General features: G+C 42.3%; 1 protein-coding gene across 2 annotated transcripts; it reads left to right on the top strand.

Moving 5' to 3' along the window:
- Window positions 1–4,528: 4,528 nt before the first annotated feature.
- LOC124868272 (calcium uniporter regulatory subunit MCUb, mitochondrial-like) lies at window positions 4,529–18,078 on the top strand. Of its 2 annotated transcripts, XM_047365325.1 has the most exons (9): window positions 4,529–4,943; window positions 9,286–9,447; window positions 10,992–11,058; window positions 11,968–12,135; window positions 13,499–13,603; window positions 13,696–13,856; window positions 14,064–14,267; window positions 17,609–17,725; window positions 17,816–18,078. In XM_047365325.1, exons 1-9 carry the CDS (start codon window positions 4,830–4,832, stop codon window positions 17,891–17,893), a joined length of 1,176 nt encoding a protein of 391 aa, XP_047221281.1. In that variant the 5' UTR covers window positions 4,529–4,829; the 3' UTR covers window positions 17,894–18,078. The 2 variants fall into 2 exon arrangements, with proteins under 2 accessions (XP_047221281.1, XP_047221282.1); XM_047365326.1 differs by lacking the exon at window positions 9,286–9,447 and having other exon boundaries at window positions 4,538–4,943.
- Window positions 18,079–19,222: the final 1,144 nt, after the last annotated feature.

Here is a 19,222-nt window from a genome sequence, read left to right as displayed (position 1 = left end):
CGAGGAGGGTAAGCTACAAAATGGCAATGCTAAACAAGCATGCAGTTCACAAAGTGCTTTACCCAAGTATATGGAAAGTTGAGTGGAAGGAAAACATGTGGCAGAAAATAAGAGCACAAGCAACAGGGGTATACACTGCTCAAAAAAATAAAGGGAACACTCAAATAACACATCCTAGATCTGAATGATTGAAATATTCTCATTGAATACTTTGTTCTGTACAAAGTTGAATGTGCGGACAACAAAATCACACAAAAATCATCAGTGGAAATCAAATTTACTAACCATTGGAGGCCTGGATTTGGAGTCACACACCAAATTAAAGTGGAAAAACACACTAGAGGCTAATCCAAGTTTGATGTTATGTCCATTGTTGGGACCCACAGCCACAGATTTCAACATTAAACTCTGGTACGGACTTTTCTGAAACTTTCAAAATAAAGCGCATTAACCTTCTTCTGGCACAGCCAGGAAACGGGATAACTGCGGACTTCCTGTGACGCTGCTAGCCAAATAAAAGCTCAGCTGTTGCTACATCCGCCGTCTTCCACACGGCGTTTCCGAGGGACCGGATAGGGGAGAAAAGTGCGCTGATGTCTCTTTGCTGGCAAACAGACACAAACTCTTCAAACTTGATCCAAGAGTGTCATATGATCATCGATCATATGCAAAGATAAGTACGAATGAAATACTGTCTGTGTATCCGGTATTTTCATTCATGAACGGGTGTAATTAAGGTACAAGCATTGCTTGACTCTCTCTCCAAGCCCCGTAGGAGCAAATGGTGTTCAAAAGAAACCCCCTGCAAAGATGCGGTCTCCCAGTCTGGAAGAAGACAGCGGAGACCGCAGTGGACAGGACGGGCCGCCCAGCTACAGCTCCGAAGCTAACCCTTGTTGACTGTGGATACCTTCTTCAAACTTCATCGTCTTTTCGACAACATTCCTCACCACAGTTCATGAGGTTATGTTTGGGCAGATTAACAGTTAGGATGAAATGATCTAAACGTTTTTCATTTTATGAAGTTTTGTTTGTGTGAAACTCGGCTACCTTAGTGCTAGCAGGCTATCTGCAGCACACGTGCCCTGTTTTGTGTACTTTGTATGTGTTTAAAGTTAAGACAAACTTTATTTAAAGGGTGATTTTAAACAGAACATTGATCATAACGCGCCATCCGCGCTTATGCATTTTAACCCTTTTATTAACCCTGGTATTTTAAAGGTGTGTGTTTGATTCTGGTGCTAAACTATTAGCTTCTTTGTTAGCTCAACTGCTAACCGATAAGAACATGTGCTTGCTACTAAAGAGTATTAAACAGAAAGGTTATTAGTTTTCAAGCTAGTAAATAATAGTTCCCTAAACATTACTTTACTAAATCTGATAACTAAGTAAACACCATTAAGCCCTATTTCTCCAGAAAGATTTGGCTCTTTTCCAAAATACTCCCTTAATAATATTTCTTTAAATATTATTTTAATAAATAAAGGCAGCTAATTAGACACCGTTGAGAAATGGTCATCCAGAAGGTTGGTTTTATTCAGCAGATCATTATTTAAAACATTATTTTATTAAAATAATATTTTATTTTATTTTGCATTGTGAATGGTTGTCTAAACGTTTGCTGATTATTTTCTAAGTTGGTTCCACGACTAATTTAACTTCACTTCCAGATTCTTCAAGATAATCCTTGGTTCTCAAACATAAACATTGCATGGTAATGTTGCATCACTCTTTTGGTCATGATTTCAATCATCTTTAATCAACTTGTTTATATTGTACATAACTTAGTCTTCATTATTCTTTCATTCTGTTTGGTAGTTTAGTTGGATTGTTTTAGCAAAGTAAAGAGTTTGTTGATTGAAATATGTTTGACTTTGAGTTGACTTATTTTTGTTAATAAATTCTTGTATTTTAAGAAATTGTGTGAATTCATTCCATGAGTGTGCAGAGTTTATGCTGTTCAATAATGTTAGAGCTTTGTCCTAATACCATCGCCTTACTGGACTGGTATTCACAGGACAACCTTTAACAGACCGAAATATTATTTGATAAAATATTAATATTAAATAATACTTTAAGATTCATAATCACAACACTTTGCACTCACATTTATCCCAGTCTGCAGGTGTAACCACTCCTGTTGGAGATGACTAGGTGAGCCCCCCCAGGCTCGCTGTGTGGTGCAGATCTGCGGCAGCAGAGAGAAATCTGGACCCCCTGAGGGAAGGCCTGATGTCGGAGAGATTAATTACAGACTACGGAGCTGCAGCACGCTGGGAGCGCACATCGCTTGCGGGTCCAAATAGATTCATCTGTGTACACATACCATGTGTGCAGAGTTTATGCTGTTCAATAATGTCAGAGCTCGTCTCACACCTTTCTATTTTGTCCTAATACCATCGCCTTACTGGGCTGGTATTCACAGGACAACCCTTAACAGACTGAAATATTATTTCATAAAATATTAATATTAAATAATATTCTCAGATTCATAATCACAACACCTTAAAACAAGCTAAAATGAGGCTCAGTATTGTGTGTGGTCTCCACGTGTCTGTATGACCTCCCTACAACGCCTGGGCATGCTCCTGATGAGACGGTGGATGGTCTCCTGAAGGATCTCCTCCCAGACCTGGACTAAACCATCCACCAACTCCTGGACAGTCTGTGGTGCAACGTGACGTTGGTGGATGGAGCGAGACATGATGTCCCAGATGTGCTCAATCCGATTCAGGTCTGGGGAACGGGCGGGCCAGTCCATAGCTTCAATGTCTTCATCTTGCAGGAACTGCTGACACACTCCAGCCACATGAGGTCTAGCATTGTCCTGCATTAGAAGGAACCCAGGACCAACCACACCAGCATATGGTCTCACAAGGGGTCTGAGGATCTCATCTCGGTACCTAATGGCAGTCAGGCTACCTCTGGAGAGCACATGCTGCCCTCCAAAGACATACCACACCACACCATTACTGACCCACTGCCAAACCGGTCATGCTGAAGGATGTTGCAGGCAGCAGATCGCTCTCCTCGGTGTCTCCAGACTCTGTCACATCTGTCACATGTGCTCAGTGTGAACCTGCTTTCATCGGTGAAGAGCACAGGGCGCCAGTGGCAAATTTGCCAATCCTGGTGTTCTCTGGCTAATGCCAAGCGTCCTGCATGGTGTTGAGCTGTGAGCACAACCCCCATTTGTGGACGTCGGGCCCTCATACCATCCTCATGGAGTCGGTTTCTAACCGTTTGTGCAGACACATGCACATTTGTGGCCTGCTGGAGGTCATTTTGCAGGGCTCTGGCAGTGCTCCTCCTGTTCCTCCTTGCACAAAGGCGGAGGTAACGGTCCTGCTGCTGGGTTGTTGCCCTCCTACGGCCTCCTCCATGTCTCCTGGTGTACTGGCCTGTCTCCTGGTAGCGCCTCCAGGCTCTGGACACTACGCTGACAGACACAGCAAACCTTCTTTCCACAGCTCACATTGATGTGCTGGATGAGCTGCACTACCTGAGCCACTTGTGTGGGTTGTAGAGTCCGTCTCATACTACCACGAGTGTGAAAGCACCACCAACATTCAAAAGTGACCAAAACATCAGCCAGAAAACATCGGTACTGAGAAGTGGTCTGTGGTCCCCACCTGCAGAACCACTCCTTTATTGAGTGTCTTGATAATCACCAAAGATTTCCCCCTGTTGTCTTTTCCATTTGTACAACAGCTGTGAAATTGATTGTCAATCAGTGTTGCTTCCTAAGTGGACAGTTTGATTTCACAGAAGTTTGATTTACTTGGAGTTATATTGTGTTGTTTAAGTGTTCCCTTTATTTTTTTGAGCAGTGTATTTAGCCTTGAGGACACACAGACATAACCAGGATATGGACTACAACTTTCGTCATCCAAGTGATGAGCCACATCTGAACTACATACAACATCAGAAGTGTCTGACTTGGAGTGAGGAGAAAAAGAACTGCAATGTTGCTCAGTAGTCCAAAGGCCATCTTTTCAGATGAAACTACATTTTACATTTCATTTGGTAATCAAGGTCCCACAGTTTGAAAACTGGCCTGAAACCTATAAAGAAACTGTGGACAATTGTCAAGGGCCAAAGTCCGCTTTTACATTAACTTGAGCTTCACTGACACACCTCAGCAGGGCCACAGACTGATTGTCTCGATGCCACAATGCATTGATGCAGTGTTTCATACAAAAGGTATCCCAACCAAGTAGTAAATGCCTATAATGTGTATTTCAGATTTTGTTGGTCTGATATAATGCAGACTATATTTTGTGCTTTCATTAGCTGTAAGCCATAATCATTAAAATCAGCATAAATAAATGACTAAAATATATCACCCTATATCTAGTGAATCTATATATGAGTTGCTTTTTTAAATTTAACTCCTGAAAATAAATACACGTTTTTATTGAGATGCAATAGAGGTTCAGTGGGGTACCCAGGGCCGCGTTATTTTCTAATCCGGCAGTACTGGAGCCTGTTTAGTGGTTCTTTTGTGTTGAACATGCTGAGTTATTAACCGACGGGACGTGATGTGAATGCTGTGGTTTCTCGCGTTGGCCCGGGCCTGGCTGGGCTGGCCCTGCTGACTGCTCCACCCAGACACACCGAGCAGAAACACCGCAGTAAGGAAGCGGAGTTAGGCTGCAGAGCCGCGGATGTCGTCGGGAGGAACAGCCTGCTGTCCCCACCTCCTCCATTTCTGAAGCTGTCATCTGATCGGTCATTTACCCACGTTAAAGTGCAAAGCCGAGCAGTGACGGGCTTGTTGTAGGAGGACCATCTGTCGGAATGCTCCAGCGTCAGGGCTGAAGCGGCTGATGAACATGGCTTCGGTGCGGATGGTCGCTAAAGTTGGGACGGGACTTTGGAGAAGTCTTCAGCCTTTTCAAGGCGGTTTCACAGCTTCGCATCCGGTTACAGTTCTTCACAAGGTAAAACAGATCAGAGCCCTACCATTTTATTTCAGCGCATTTTTCTACACTGGCGCAAAGCGTGTTTGTTTGCGCGGCCGTTTCCTGGTTTTCCACGTCAGAACAAGAAATGCTGAGAGAAGGACTCCACTCCAAGTTCTACAACCAAGTTCTGCTCTGAACTCGTACGTAAAGAGAGGGTCTTCTGGAGATCCACCGCGCATGTTAATTGAACGTTTTCACATGTTGTCCCTCTACAACAGTGTCTTATCTGGGTTGTCTGGTCTCTACAAGCTCATTCAGAAACGGAACATTTTACCCTTTATTCTTTGCAAATCAGCTCAAGCTCAGTCAGATTGGATGGAGGGTTTCTGTGAGCATCCGTTTTAAGTCTTGCCACAGTCTCAGTTTAGGTGTGGACTTTGACTGGGCCACTCTAACACATGAGTGTTCCATTGAAGCTCTGGGTTTGTGTTTAGGGTTGTCGTGCTGGAAGGTGAAGCTCTCAATTCTCAAGACTTTTGCAGCCTCCAACCGTTTTTATCCCATGAGTGTTCTGTATTTAGCTCAGTCCAGCAAAAAAGCATCCCCTCAGCATAATACTGGCACCACCATGCTTCATGATGGGGATGGTGTGTTGATAAATAGATAGATAGATAGATAGATAGATAGATAGATAGATAGATAGATAGATAGATAGATAGATAGATAGATAGATAGATAGATAGATAGATAGAGTCCCTTTAGGAAGACTCCCTCAGGAAATCTGTTTGCTGTGTCCCTACATTGCCTGTGGCAAACTGCAAACATTCCCTCTCATGGCTTTCCTGCCACTCTTACATAAAGGCCAGATCTGTGGGAGCTCCTCCAGAGTTATCATGGGCCTCTTTACTGATTGTTTGAATAATGCTCTCCTTTTCTGGACTGTCAGTTTAGGTGTCATCTCTTGGTAGATCTGCAGTTTGTCCATCCTCTTTCCATGTTCTGATGAACAGAGCTCTGTGAGATGTTCAAAGCTTGAGATCTTGTTTTAGAAGCTAACTCTGCTTTAATTTTCTCCTGAACGTTCTCTCTGACCTGCCCGCTGTGTTCCTTGGTCTTTATGATGCCGTTTGTTCATTAATGTTCTCTAACAAACCTCTGAGGCCAGAAACAGAACAACTGGGTAAATGATACACAGAATGACTTTATTTATATTGGGCCACGGTGGCTCTGTGGTTAGAGTAGTCATCTTATAATTGGAAGGTTTTGGGTTCGATTCCTGCTCCCCATGTGCCACAAGATCTGCGTATCGATGTCTGAATGTGTGCAGGTTAGTGAGTGTGATTGGGTGAATGTGGGCCGCTTTGAGTGGGCCATATGGCTGGAGAAGCACTACATAAATTCAGTCCATTTACCATTTATTTATCATTGATTTTTGAAGGCAACTGGTTGCACTACATTGTAATAAGGGGTATTAAAAGCTTTTTTTTCACATTTCATGTTATTTATTTTTAAAATAACACCTATGTATAATTTTTCTTCCCCTTCACATTCATGCACTGCTTTGTGTTTGTTTATAACACAGAATCTCAGCGAAGACAGTTCGTGGTTGTAATGTGACAAAATGTGGAAAATATTAAGGGGTGTAAATGCTTTCACATGGCTCTTTAGGCCTGGACCTTAGGTTTAGTCCTCGCAAAACCAAAACAGCCCTTTCATCATATTTTCTGTCTGTATTGCATCGTTAAGTATACAGTGCCATTCATCACGACGTCTCCGGTTCTCAATGAAGCGCAGCCAATGACTTTCTCCACCAATAACTTAATGCATCTGTGAGTTCCGTGCAGGAGAGGAATGCTGCTGAATATTAGCACATCAGCACCATCAGAAGCTTGTTGTTGCACCAAAACTGTACACAGATTTATTGTAGAGCTGTTGGATTTGAACATCTATTTTTCTGGAAACTGCAGCAGTCAGCAAAGGCACAGCCGTGCAGGATCCAAACTTGCTGAGCAGAAAAAGCTGCCCTGTTATGCTCGACACAATATAGTCTCTCTATTGAGGGAACATTTATATTAGAACTGCAGGACTGACAGGCAAGCTATCATCATGACTCACCTCCCTGTGCATGAATGACTAAGATGAGCTCTACTTTTGGATTGGTTCTTATACAGAACTGGAAGTACTCTCAACATGGGAAGCCAGATATACTTTTTTGTCTCCTGAACATAAAGGATTCAGACTGGATTACTATTTTAATAAAGGAGAAGCTGCACTAAAGCCTTTTCAACAGCAGGTACAGGCCATGCTGGAACAGAACATTTACTATATTAGGAGAACTGCTGATTGAAGACATTTCAGAATCCACACAGCACATCAGCAGGTTTTAGGTCACTATTAAAGCTGCAGAGAAGCTTTGACATCACCAGATATAGGAGTCGGTCATTGAGGCACACGGGGTTGGAGATCATTGAAGTGAGGGAGCCTTGATAAATTTCCTTCCTTTCAGTATTTATCAGAGTGAGTCTTTGCTGACCCAAGCCTGTAGTTAATTTCCCAAAAATGCGAATAGAAAATGTGCAGCAAGAGGTGGGGGAGGGATAGTTTTCTGTGCTTCATACAGCTGGAGCAAACTCTGATTACTCCAGAACGATCTCTGCCCTCTCTAAAGTCAGAGCACATTTCTGTCTCTGCCTGGTGTCATGTGAGTAACAGACTGTTATTCAGCACCAGTTGATCCTGTGTGTTGAAAAAAATTCGTCCTAATTTTGAGTAATGATACAAAGCCTGTGGCTCCGAGTGGGAGGAGATTCCTTTAGGAGATCTCGATGCAGCTGACCATAGCTCAGTTGTGACAGAGATCTTATTAGGGTTACCCGTTGAAAGGCTGCAGGGAGACTGAAAGCATTCGCCACTGTAGGAGCAGGAAGTCACGGCCTGCCTGTGGAGGAAGATATTCACTGTATTCCAGGGAGTTTCCCTCCATTTTTCCCTCTCTCTCCTCATCCCCTGCTGGTGTTGCATTAATTACAGGTGACTGGCTCGCGGGGTAAATACACCCTCCGCTGAGTGTTGGGTACAGCAGCAGCTGGGAGAAATTATTTTATAATGAGCGGCAGATGTGTTTGATTGATTTCTGGGATAGCCGATGACCACCCAGCACACCGATTCAGCAGCAATGTGTTGGTTTTATCTAGTATGTTACATGAGTGTTTGTCATGGCTGGGCTTGTTCAGACTCTGCAGTCAACCATGTGTCCTAAGCTCGAGTGCCATGCAATGCATGGGTGTGTCTCTCTCTGCACCTTGGAGTGCACATGCAAAATGCTGTTGTCTTGCACTGGGGATACGCCCACTGAGTGCCAAACAGGGAGGAACGGGAAACGGCAACTGAGCAATCAATATTTAAAAATAAAGTTTCAGATACTAAAGCGATTTCAGCAAGTTAAAAAGAGATCTGGAATCATTGTTAGTAGGGATGCACGATATATCGCCTGATGTTAGTCAGATTTCAACATATCTGTCTGATAAGTAAAACCGGGCTGATATTAATAACCAATGTTTATGTCCATCTTGTTGCCGTCTGTGTTTCTGGAGGGGAAGGGGTTGGTCATGTGGTATTTGTTTGGTCATGTGACAGTGATGCTAATGCAGCTCGGGATTATGGGGTGTTTAACTGTAGCAGAGAAACGATGTCAGCGGTGCGGCCAATTTTTCATGGTGTTGAAAGGGTAGGGAAATATGTAGAATATCTGTTAATATCGTAATCAGCCATAACAGTAATATTAATATCAGATATCGAACCAAGTTTTCATATCAGTGCATCCCTAGTTTTTAGAGTCAGATCTGTCTGTCTGTCTGTCTGGAGATATAAAGTCACTTTTATTTACATATTTTGTCATCTGTTTTCAGTTTAGTATTATGAAGATTTTTGAAGTACACTAAATAGCTGATTTTGTTTAATTTCTATAAAACCGCACACATTTGGATCAATACCTCCTCGTTTATTTTATGAGATTGTCTGACAAGAACGTATTGGAGAACATTTCATGTTCTAGTCGGTTAACCATACTTCAAGTCAACAGATCTTTATCCTAAAACCTAATGAATGAACGTTTTAGATCATTGCTAATAAATTAACCCACACAGAGGGCACTTTCCCAAGGTAGATTTATTAACCTGAAGGAATGGATTTTCCCAGCATCAGACCCCAGCTGGCCTCCGTAGATACTGGCCCAGCAATTGGGGCCAAACAGATCACCACTGTTGGAACACCCATGAGTTTTAGTAGCCAGAAACCATCTTCCTCTGACAGGTGTGTTATTGCTAACATTTTCTAAATGATTGTCCTGCTCCATGAGGTCATCTGTTGCTACATTTAGGTGGCTACCCAAAGGAATCTGTGTTTCCAGTGCAGCGCGTCGGAACCAGCAGTAATACGAAAGCAGAGGCACAGCCTTGGAGGTGGGCTGTTATTCATCACTCGGCTCGCAGACTGGATTATCCGTCACAACAGCCACCTAATGTTGATTTACTACGGGATGGTAATAAGTGCACACAGCATATACACAGTGCCTAGAGGCAGCTTTTGAATTAGCTCTGGGTCATGATGGAAGACTCACAAAGTCATTTCCATTAAAAAAAGTCAGAGAACCATAGAGACATTTGATGATTAGTTTTAGATCTGTGGTTTCTTGTTAACATTATGCTCAGAAACATGCACCGTTGAAGCATGTGAAGCATGTTGTGTGCTGTTTATACATCCAGTGACTGCACCACACAGCTAAAAAGGAAAATCTGCATGCTGTGGTGTGGGAATAAAGGTTTGTTGTTCTGTGAGATGGGCTGTAATGTCTGTGTCTCCAACATTACCCCTGAGATTCTGTCCGTTTTAACGGACATCAGTGTTATTCATTTCTGCAGTAGTTCCTCTTCTCTGTCCTTTTGTTGTGGAAGGGGATGACCTCAATGTCAGTTGGAACTCGGTCTGTGAATGAATCTGGAAAGAAAATATATGAGGAAACTGGATCGTTGTAACATTTTATGCTTCCCTAGAGAGGCACCGACTACAGTTTTCTGAGCCAATCAAATTTATATTAGTAAAGCTCTGACCTGCTGGTTCAGTGTGAAAAACATATTTCTAAGGTTTTGTCTACTTGAAAAATTGAATGCACGGCTTGGTTATGGCTTTCTGTCAACAATGACTTTCTTCCTGCCAACATTTCACTGTGAGATGTTCAAATCTTTGGGATATTCCTTGATATCCCAACGGTTTTAGAGTCCAGCTTTCATCTGGAACTAGCTACATAGCACCGAACAGATTCATTTTCATCATTATGGTTGGTTAAAAGTGATCAAAATGAAATCAATAAAATCCTTGCTAACAAATTCTTATTACTTCTCTGACTGGTCCTTTCTGGTTCCAGCACTGGAAGTCCTTCCATAGTTGTCCTCATGTTTCGGGTTCCCATTCAAACCAAAGCTTCTCACACACTCCGTCTCCTCTCCAGTGGAGTGGAAAGGGCAACACCACCTCCCTCTGCTCAGTCACTCTGCTGCTAGCCTTGTTTCACACACCGCTCCTTTGGTCCTCTTTAATGTAGTATTGATTGAACAGAGAAATCCCCCCCGGCTATCAGGTGAAGATCCAAGTGGGATTTCTCAGCTGAAATAAGAATGCTGCCGAGGAACCAGTTTAACTAAATTAGTGTTGATTGTGTTATTCATGCCTTTTTTTTAAAAATATTGTTCAAATATTTGTGTTGGTTTACTGACATAAATGACTAAATTCATGTATTTTTACTGGATCCAGATTCCTGTAGCAGAGATGGCACAATGTGGCGTTCCAGCTGTAGGAAGGTGATCCATCGCCATGTGGTCAGGTTTATACTGCTGTTGTCAGAGCTTTTAGGACGAAAAGACTGACAGAAGTCACTGCTGTGGAGAATTAACTGCTTGTCGGCGACCATCTGTTCGCTCTTTGTTTTCTGATGACACGACAGTTTACCTAAGGAAGGGTGTTTGGTTACACCAAGAACCAACCGTGTAAACTCCTCCTCCTTTAACTTTTCTTTTTCTTCCTGTTCAGGTTCAACCCAGACATCCTTACCTGATCTCTGCAGCTTTGTTCTCAAGTTCTCCGCCTCCCTCCAGTGGTAAAATACTCTTACTGCATTCACATAAATTGCTGAAGTATTTGAACCTTTTCACATGTTGTCACACGTTACAACCACAAACTGCAGAGTATTTTATGGGGTTCTTAAGTGATGGACTAAATAACTGTAAACCACAGGGAAAGAATACATGGTTTGCAAAATGTTACACAAATAAAAAATCTGAAAAGTGTGGCATGCATTTGTATTCTAACCTCTTTACTCTGATGTCCCTAAATAAAATCCTCTGCAAATAAATTAGAAACCAGTTCAAAGTAATTGTAGTCCATCTGAGTGTAACGTTATCTTAGTTCTGTGTTATAAATACGGCTGTCCTGGGAACCCTTAGAGATTTGTTAGAGAACATTAGTGAACAGAGAAATTAGAACCGACAAACTCTGAAGGAGCTGCCGAGATCCACAGCTGAGGTGGGAGAATCTGTCAACAGGATAATTATTAGTTATGGTTTCCAGAAATCTGAAACCTTCCGAATCTTCGTGGAAAGGAAGCCAGCACAATAAGTCCTTGTTTGGATTTTTGGTCTACATACAAAGCAGGCTTTCAGGTGGTAGGAAATTACTATTGAATCATCACCTTCCCCATGATGAAACATGGTGGTGGCAGCATGATGCTGTGGGTATGCTTTTCTTTAGCAGGAACAGAGAAGCTGGGTGTAGCTTCGCAGTTACGCAGCACTTTGTGTTGGTATATAACATAAATGCACTGCAGGTTGTGACCCAACGTGAAACGCTGAGATCAACTCTGTAACTGTACCATCTTTCTGCTCACAGCTCGTCAATTTCAGTTCATCTATTTCTGGCTCTAATATATATTTATTAGATTAGATTCATTGTTTCATTAGCTGTGAAAATCTAAACTTCTAAAGCCAGACTTCGTCTCTCGCTGTTGCAGGCGTGTCTTTAAAGCATCAACATGGCCGCCTGGTTCTGGAGGTGCCGTTGCCGTCCAGGAAAGAGAAGTGTCTGTTCTTCCTGCGGCCCATGCTGATGACTGTGGGAGACCTGATTGCTGACCTGCAGAGAGAGGACTCTGGAGCCACTGCTTCTCTTCTCTCTACAGGTACAGACTTCATATTACAGCAGGTTGATTGCATGCTACAAGTGGCGCCGGTCCGGTTGGTCAGGCTGGGTTTAGATCAGCCGGAGCGCAGGCTTCTCTTGACAGGATGTCTCCAGATTTTACGTACTGTTAGTAAATGTGGCAAAATTCTATAAACATTATGTGAGCTGGTTACACTGTGACTGGTCCTATTGTGATCAGCTGTGTGTGTATAACAGATTAAACTTCAGATTTTTACAGTGCATTTTTCACAGTTACAGTCAGGGTAAAAAGAAAGTACACCCTCTTTTACTTTTAGGGTTTTATGTATCAGGGGTTAATAAAAATGATCACAATGTCATACTTTATTAAATAGAAATGAAGCCAAAATTAAACTTAAATTAAACAATTAAATCCAAATGCTTGTGTTTTCCAGAGCATTTTGATATTCAGACTACAGCTTCTTGGTTTACTAAACTCCTCCCTTCCTCTTTCCGCCTTTTCTCCTTCTGCTGATTTTTCAAAACACAATCAGGATGACCCCGATGACTTCGGTCTTCGAAAGGGGTGGAAAAGCTCACGTCAGTCGGCAGACAGTGGGAAAGAAGAGCATGCTAACAGAGCAAAATACTTTTTTTTTTTTTTTTATAAATTTTTGACTTTGTGTTGGTTTGGAGGCTAAATTTAAATTAAATGATAAATCAGAATAATTCACAGTAAACAATAAGTTTTGTTTTGTTAAAATAACATGAATGAAGTGTTTTTATGTATAAAAACCATGATGGTTACCATGGGAATCTTCCAACTCACATACCTTTATCTGATTTTTTACTAAACTCCAAATAAAACAGTGAAATCAGAGAAGGTGCTGTTTCGTTCATGTGTTTAGGGTCTGAGAATTGGTGGGACTTTTCCGTTTTCATGGACCTTGATTACAGGTCAGAGGTCATCAAGGGGAAAACTGTTGCCTAGCGTGAATGCTGTCAGGTTGGATAATCTGGATTTGGGTTTGTACAGGAAACAGCTGGAGGCCCTGGTATTACACACAGTGTTTGCAGGGGAGCTTATTTCTATTTTTTACATCCTGGGACTTTATTAAGCATCTCTGAAGATTAACTTTCAGGTTTTATGGATAAAAACAGAAAGACGTTTGGTCACAAGAGATTTTAAACTGCTGTTTTTGCTCTATAATGGAACATTAACCCCCTTTTGCTATTGAGGAAAAAGTATTTTGCAGCTCAGCAGCAGCAGTCACTGTAACAGAGAAAATCTTCTTTCCTCTTGTGTCTCATTGTAATATGAGACAGCAGAAAGTAAGTCAGTTCAGTAACAATGTTTGGGTCAGCCAATAAGAAATCATCTGAAAACAACATTCCTTTTCTAGACGGACAACGCGTTGCCAACATGACGCTGCTAGACACCCTGCTGGAGAAGGACTTCCAACTCGTCATCAACAATGAAGTTTACAGAGTCAGCGCTCCTGAGAAGGGTAACAACACCTCATCAGAAAAACGGTGGCTCCTATCTCACACGTGACTCCATTTAGTAAATCGTTCCACCCGGTTGCTTCCTCTGTTGCAGTGGTCACCTCCAGTGAGCACGCCAGGAATCTGGAGGACATGAAACACGTTGTGCAACTCCTGCACACAGCGCTCCACCTGCCTGAACACCAACTGCTGCAGGAGAGGCAGCTGCTGGAGAGAATGGACACCATCAAGCAGGAGCTCTCACCTCTGGAGAAGGTAGCAGAAACACCTGAACACTGGGTTGGTTGGTCAAGCTGGTTTCTACATATAGCGTCAGTATCACTCTGAATAGTCAGTAAAAACTCTGGGTAACGTGTTTCTTTGAAAATGCTCCTAAATTTCAGTTCTATGAATACGAGTATGATTGTGAACAGACTGAAGGTAAAATGTTTTTTCCCTAACTTATCCTGTTGTTTCTCCCAGATGAAGGCCCAGCTGTCCCGTACTGCAGAGTTTCAGACCTCCAGGGCCCTCTGGACTGGCATGGCCCTGTTGTCTGTGCAGGGCGGCGCTCTGGGCTGGCTTACCTGGTGGGTGTATTCATGGGACGTCATGGAGCCCGTCACTTACTTCATCACCTACGCTACCAGCATGGCAGCCTTCTCCTACTATATCCTCACCAAGCAGGCAAGATTAACAGAGAATGAACATGCTTCAGTATTTTTCCCTGTTATAGATCTGTATTTGTTAACTCCTTTTAGTATTTCAATTCAATTCAGTTTATTTATATAGCACCAATTTACAACACATGTTGTCTCAAGTCACTTCACAAAAGTCAGGTTCATACATTCCTATTAATCCTAACAATTGAACAGTGCAGTCAGATTCAGTTATTTATTCAAATTGGTTAAAAGTTTTTCTGTCTAAGGAAACCCAGCAGATTGCATCCAGTCAGTGACTTGCAGCATTCACTCCTCCTGGATGAGCATGTAGAGACAGTGGACAGTCACTGGTGTTGACTTTGCAGCAATCCCTCATACTGAGCATGCATGTAGCGACAGTGGAGAGGAAAAACTCCCTTTTAACAGGAAGAAACCTCCAGCAGAACCAGAACCAGGCTCAGTGTGAGCGACCATCTGCCACGACCGACTGGGGGTTTGAGAGAACAGAGCAGAGACACAAAGAGAACAAAGAAGCCCTGATCCAGGAGTACTTTCTATAGGAAGGAAAAGTAAATGTTAATGGATGTAGCTCCTTTAGTCGTTTCATCTAGAAAGAAAGAACAGATAAACTCTGAGCCAGTTTTCAAGGTTAGAGTCTGAAAGAGAGAACATAGAGTTAGTTACAGTAGAAGAAACCTCCAGCAGAACCAGAACCAGGCTCAGTGTGAGCGGCCATCTGCCACGACCGACTGGAGGTTTGAGAGAACAGAGCAGAGACACACAAAGAATACAGAAGCACTAAATCTTTCAACAATTTGCTCCTCATTTTTGAAAATAAATGGTTTTCTTTTCCTTTTAGCTTGTGTAACCCTGCAAGAAAGCTAATAACTATTTCTGTTATGTTTCCAAACAACTGTTTTTAATATTTATCAAAGTCACAAGGCCTAGGCAGTAATATTAATCAGTCAGCTCCGTCTCAGTTCGTTTCAAAACAGACAAGTAGATAAAGATTTTTATTAATTGTCATGGTTTTTCAGAGTTCATGATGTCATACCACCCAACAGGCCCACATCATGACATAACCTCCACCTTACTTACTTAATAAGTTCAATATTAGTCTAATTTGACCAGATTTAAGTTTGGGATATTAGGACAGAAAAGTTTTTTCCTGGCATTCTTTCAAACAAGCAGCTGGAGTGTAGAAGGAGTCTAGCGGTTGTCACGGAGACCTGCTGACCCCTAGGATGCCACTGCCACTACAGTGTTTTAACAGTGAGCTTCGGGTATTTTTTATCTCCCTCACCGTCCTCTTCACTGTTTGATGGCACTGTGTTGTTTGTCATAGTTCTGGTTGTTTCAGACATTTCATTATTTTGCTGCCTATAGATATGTGTAGGTTTAGACAGTAGATCAAGACATGTCTAACTTACAGGTCCTTCTCAAAATATTAGCATATTGTGATAAAGTTCATTATTTTCCATAATGTCATGATGAAAATTTAACATTCATATATTTTAGATTCATTGCACACTAACTGAAATATTTCCGGTCTTTTATTGTCTTAATACGGATGATTTTGGCATACAGCTCATGAAAACCCAAAATTCCTATCTCACAAAATTAGCATATCATTAAAAGGGTCTCTAAACGAGCTATGAACCTCATCATCTGAATCAACGAGTTAACTCTAAACACCTGCAAAAGATTCCTGAGGCCTTTAAAACTCCCAGCCTGGTTCATCACTCAAAACCCCAATCATGGGTAAGACTGCCGACCTGACTGCTGTCCAGAAGGCCACTATTGACACCCTCAAGCAAGAGGGTAAGACACAGAAAGAAATTTCTGAACGAATAGGCTGTTCCCAGAGTGCTGTATCAAGGCACCTCAGTGGGAAGTCTGTGGGAAGGAAAAAGTGTGGCAGAAAACGCTGCACAACGAGAAGAGGTGACCGGACCCTGAGGAAGATTGTGGAGAAGGGCCGATTCCAGACCTTGGGGGACCTGCGGAAGCAGTGGACTGAGTCTGGAGTAGAAACATCCAGAGCCACCGTGCACAGGCGTGTGCAGGAAATGGGCTACAGGTGCCACATTCCCCAGGTCAAGCCACTTTTGAACCAGAAACAGCAGCAGAAGCGCCTGACCTGGGCTACAAAGAAGCAGCACTGGACTGTTGCTCAGTGGTCCAAAGTACTTTTTTCGGATGAAAGCAAATTCTGCATGTCATTCGGAAATCAAGGTGCCAGAGTCTGGAGGAAGACTGGGGAGAAGGAAATGCCAAAATGCCAGAAGTCCAGTGACAAGTACCCACAGTCAGTGATGGTCTGGGGTGCCGTGTCAGCTGCTGGTGTTGGTCCACTGTGTTTTATCAAGGGCAGGGTCAATGCAGCTAGCTATCAGGAGATTTTGGAGCACTTCATGCTTCCATCTGCTGAAAAGCTTTATGGAGATGAAGATTTCATTTTTCAGCACGACCTGGCACCTGCTCACAGTGCCAAAACCACTGGTAAATGGTTTACTGACCATGGTATCACTGTGCTCAATTGGCCTGCCAACTCTCCTGACCTGAACCCCATAGAGAATCTGTGGGATATTGTGAAGAGAACGTTGAGAGACTCAAGACCCAACACTCTGGATGAGCTAAAGGCCGCTATCGAAGCATCCTGGGCCTCCATAAGACCTCAGCAGTGCCACAGGCTGATTGCCTCCATGCCACGCCGCATTGAAGCAGTCATTTCTGCCAAAGGATTCCCGACCAAGTATTGAGTGCATAACTGTACATGATTATTTGAAGGTTGACGTTTTTTGTATTAAAAACACTTTTCTTTTATTGGTCGGATGAAATATGCTAATTTTGTGAGATAGGAATTTTGGGTTTTCATGAGCTGTATGCCACAATCATCTGTATTAAGACAATAAAAGACCTGAAATATTTCAGTTAGTGTGCAATGAATCTAAAATATATGAATGTTAAATTTTCATCATGACATTATGGAAAATAATGAACTTTATCACAATATGCTAATATTTTGAGAAGGACCTGTACTTTAAATGACTCGTTCTTGTCTTTTCTATTTTGAGGAGTGCCTAAGAGAAACAGGTTTGATTTTTCTAAATTTCCCAGTATCAGATTATGCTATCACAATAAAAGATGCATGTACTTTAAGGCTTTTTACATCAATAATTGTAGAAATGCTGTAAAACCTTCTCACTAACAGCTTTTTCTGAAGTAATTACATTTAGTTTTATGGTTTTATTAGTCTTCTGTCTATGTTTTGTCAAACAGACTAATGTCTGTGGAAGATATTTCTAGAATTCAGCTCATCTGTACGATGTGAACTGATGTTTTTCCTTTAACTCGCTCCTTCAGGATTATGTTTATCCAGATGTTAAGGACAGACAGTTTCTGCGTTACTTTTATAAGGGGGCCAGGAAGAAGCAGTTCAGCGTACAAAAATACAACAAACTGAAGGATGAACTCAAACAGGTGACTCATTTAATGTATTTAGAGTTCTTCTTTTTAAATGTTAATCTCTACACAATCTCTAAACAGTTAAATATGATTGGATTTTGTCAGGTGGAAGAGGACTTAAGACGTCTGAAATATCCAAATCAACTTCAGCTACCGCTGGAGCAGATCCAGCAGAAGCCATAAATGATGTCAGCTGGAAGGACTGAGACTCAAACAGAGCCAAATGTTTGTTTTATTCTGATGATGCCGTATTTTTATCTTGAAGTCTATGATTCTGTATTAGTAACCTTCTTGATATGGATGCCGTATTGTATCCTCAAGAAGTTCACAAACATTGATAATTAAAGTTGCATTACAAATATTTTTAATCTTTGTTGTGTGTCAGATCATGTATTTTTATGTCCTTGTTATCTGCATATTAAGATAAATACTGGAGAGCGTGGTAAAGCTGCACAACATATCACGAATATATCGTCATCTTAATATCAGCAGTATTGTTTTGCAATATTTATGTCCCAAAGGATGTTTTGGAGTGCAATAATTGCTGGCTGATATATTCCAGTGTTCTGAACTGGTATTTTACATTCTAGTGTCATATTTAGCCGGTTGGATGGAGTTTCACAGCAGCAGATGTTCACACCGGACACAAGATGCTGAAGGTCACAGAGTGAAAGAAGAAAATAGGCAGATTTTGCAACTGATATCACAATATTTACTAGTACCAAGCTTGTGCAGAAGGTTGAGAGATGCTGGGAGCATCTCTCTCCGTCCAGCTGAAGAGGTCCTGCAGGAGTCAGAAGAATTTAACAGATAAACAGGCACGTAGAAGTTACCTCAGTAGTGTCTTGTTTTGGGTCAAGTTCTTGGGGCCATTCAGTTACATGGTCTCACTGAGCAAGGATCTTTGTACCAGAGTAGTTTGAACCAAGTGTGAAGTAGTTGTGATGAAGAGCAGAACCATGAAGCTCAGCTGGACATTTCGAGGAGTCCCTGGTGGTCAAGCCCTGGCTCCAGGGCCCGGCCCGGTTCGGCCAAAATAGCAGAAATCAAAAAAACAGCCTCTTCTTTGGGGGAGCTGCGCAGCAGATCTTCTGCTTCCTCTCACCTGACACCCAACATCCTTCTCCTTCACTACATCCATCAACCTTGCTCCTCTTCTACGTTTCATCCTTCCTGGCAGATCGGTGCTCAGGATCCTTTGTCCAGTTTATCCACTATCCGTCCTCTCCACATGTCCAAACCATCTAACTCTGTCTGTGAAGTACTCATCTCTAATCCTGTTGAGCCCATTTTTGCCCTCTCCTTGTTGAATCATGACCTCTAACCTTGCCTACAGATGTCGTTCTGGGTTGTTTTGTGACCTCCTGGTTGAATCGTTGTTGAGGTCTTTGGAGTAATTTTGGTGGACTGTCCTCTCCTGGGGAGGTTCCCCACTGCTGCGGGTTTATTCCAGTTGTGGATCATGGTTCCCACTGTGGTTCTCTTGGGTCCCAAAGCCTTAGAAATGGTTCT

The sequence above is a fragment of the Girardinichthys multiradiatus genome, chromosome 5 (assembly GCF_021462225.1).
Source record: "Girardinichthys multiradiatus isolate DD_20200921_A chromosome 5, DD_fGirMul_XY1, whole genome shotgun sequence".
In the NCBI taxonomy this organism is placed as follows: Eukaryota; Metazoa; Chordata; class Actinopteri; order Cyprinodontiformes; family Goodeidae; genus Girardinichthys; species Girardinichthys multiradiatus.
This window is presented reverse-complemented; position numbering and strand designations above follow the sequence as displayed.

Excerpts from the sequence above, each read along its gene's own strand:
- LOC124868272 (XM_047365325.1), top strand. The coding sequence starts at position 4,830 with ATGAACATGGCTTCGGTGCGGATGGTCGCTAAAGTTGGGACGGGACTT. Across the intron at positions 11,059-11,967 it reads TTCTCCGCCTCCCTCCAGTG|GCGTGTCTTTAAAGCATCAA; the intron begins GTAAAATACTCT and ends TCGCTGTTGCAG. Across the intron at positions 17,726-17,815 it reads TGAAGGATGAACTCAAACAG|GTGGAAGAGGACTTAAGACG; the intron begins GTGACTCATTTA and ends GGATTTTGTCAG.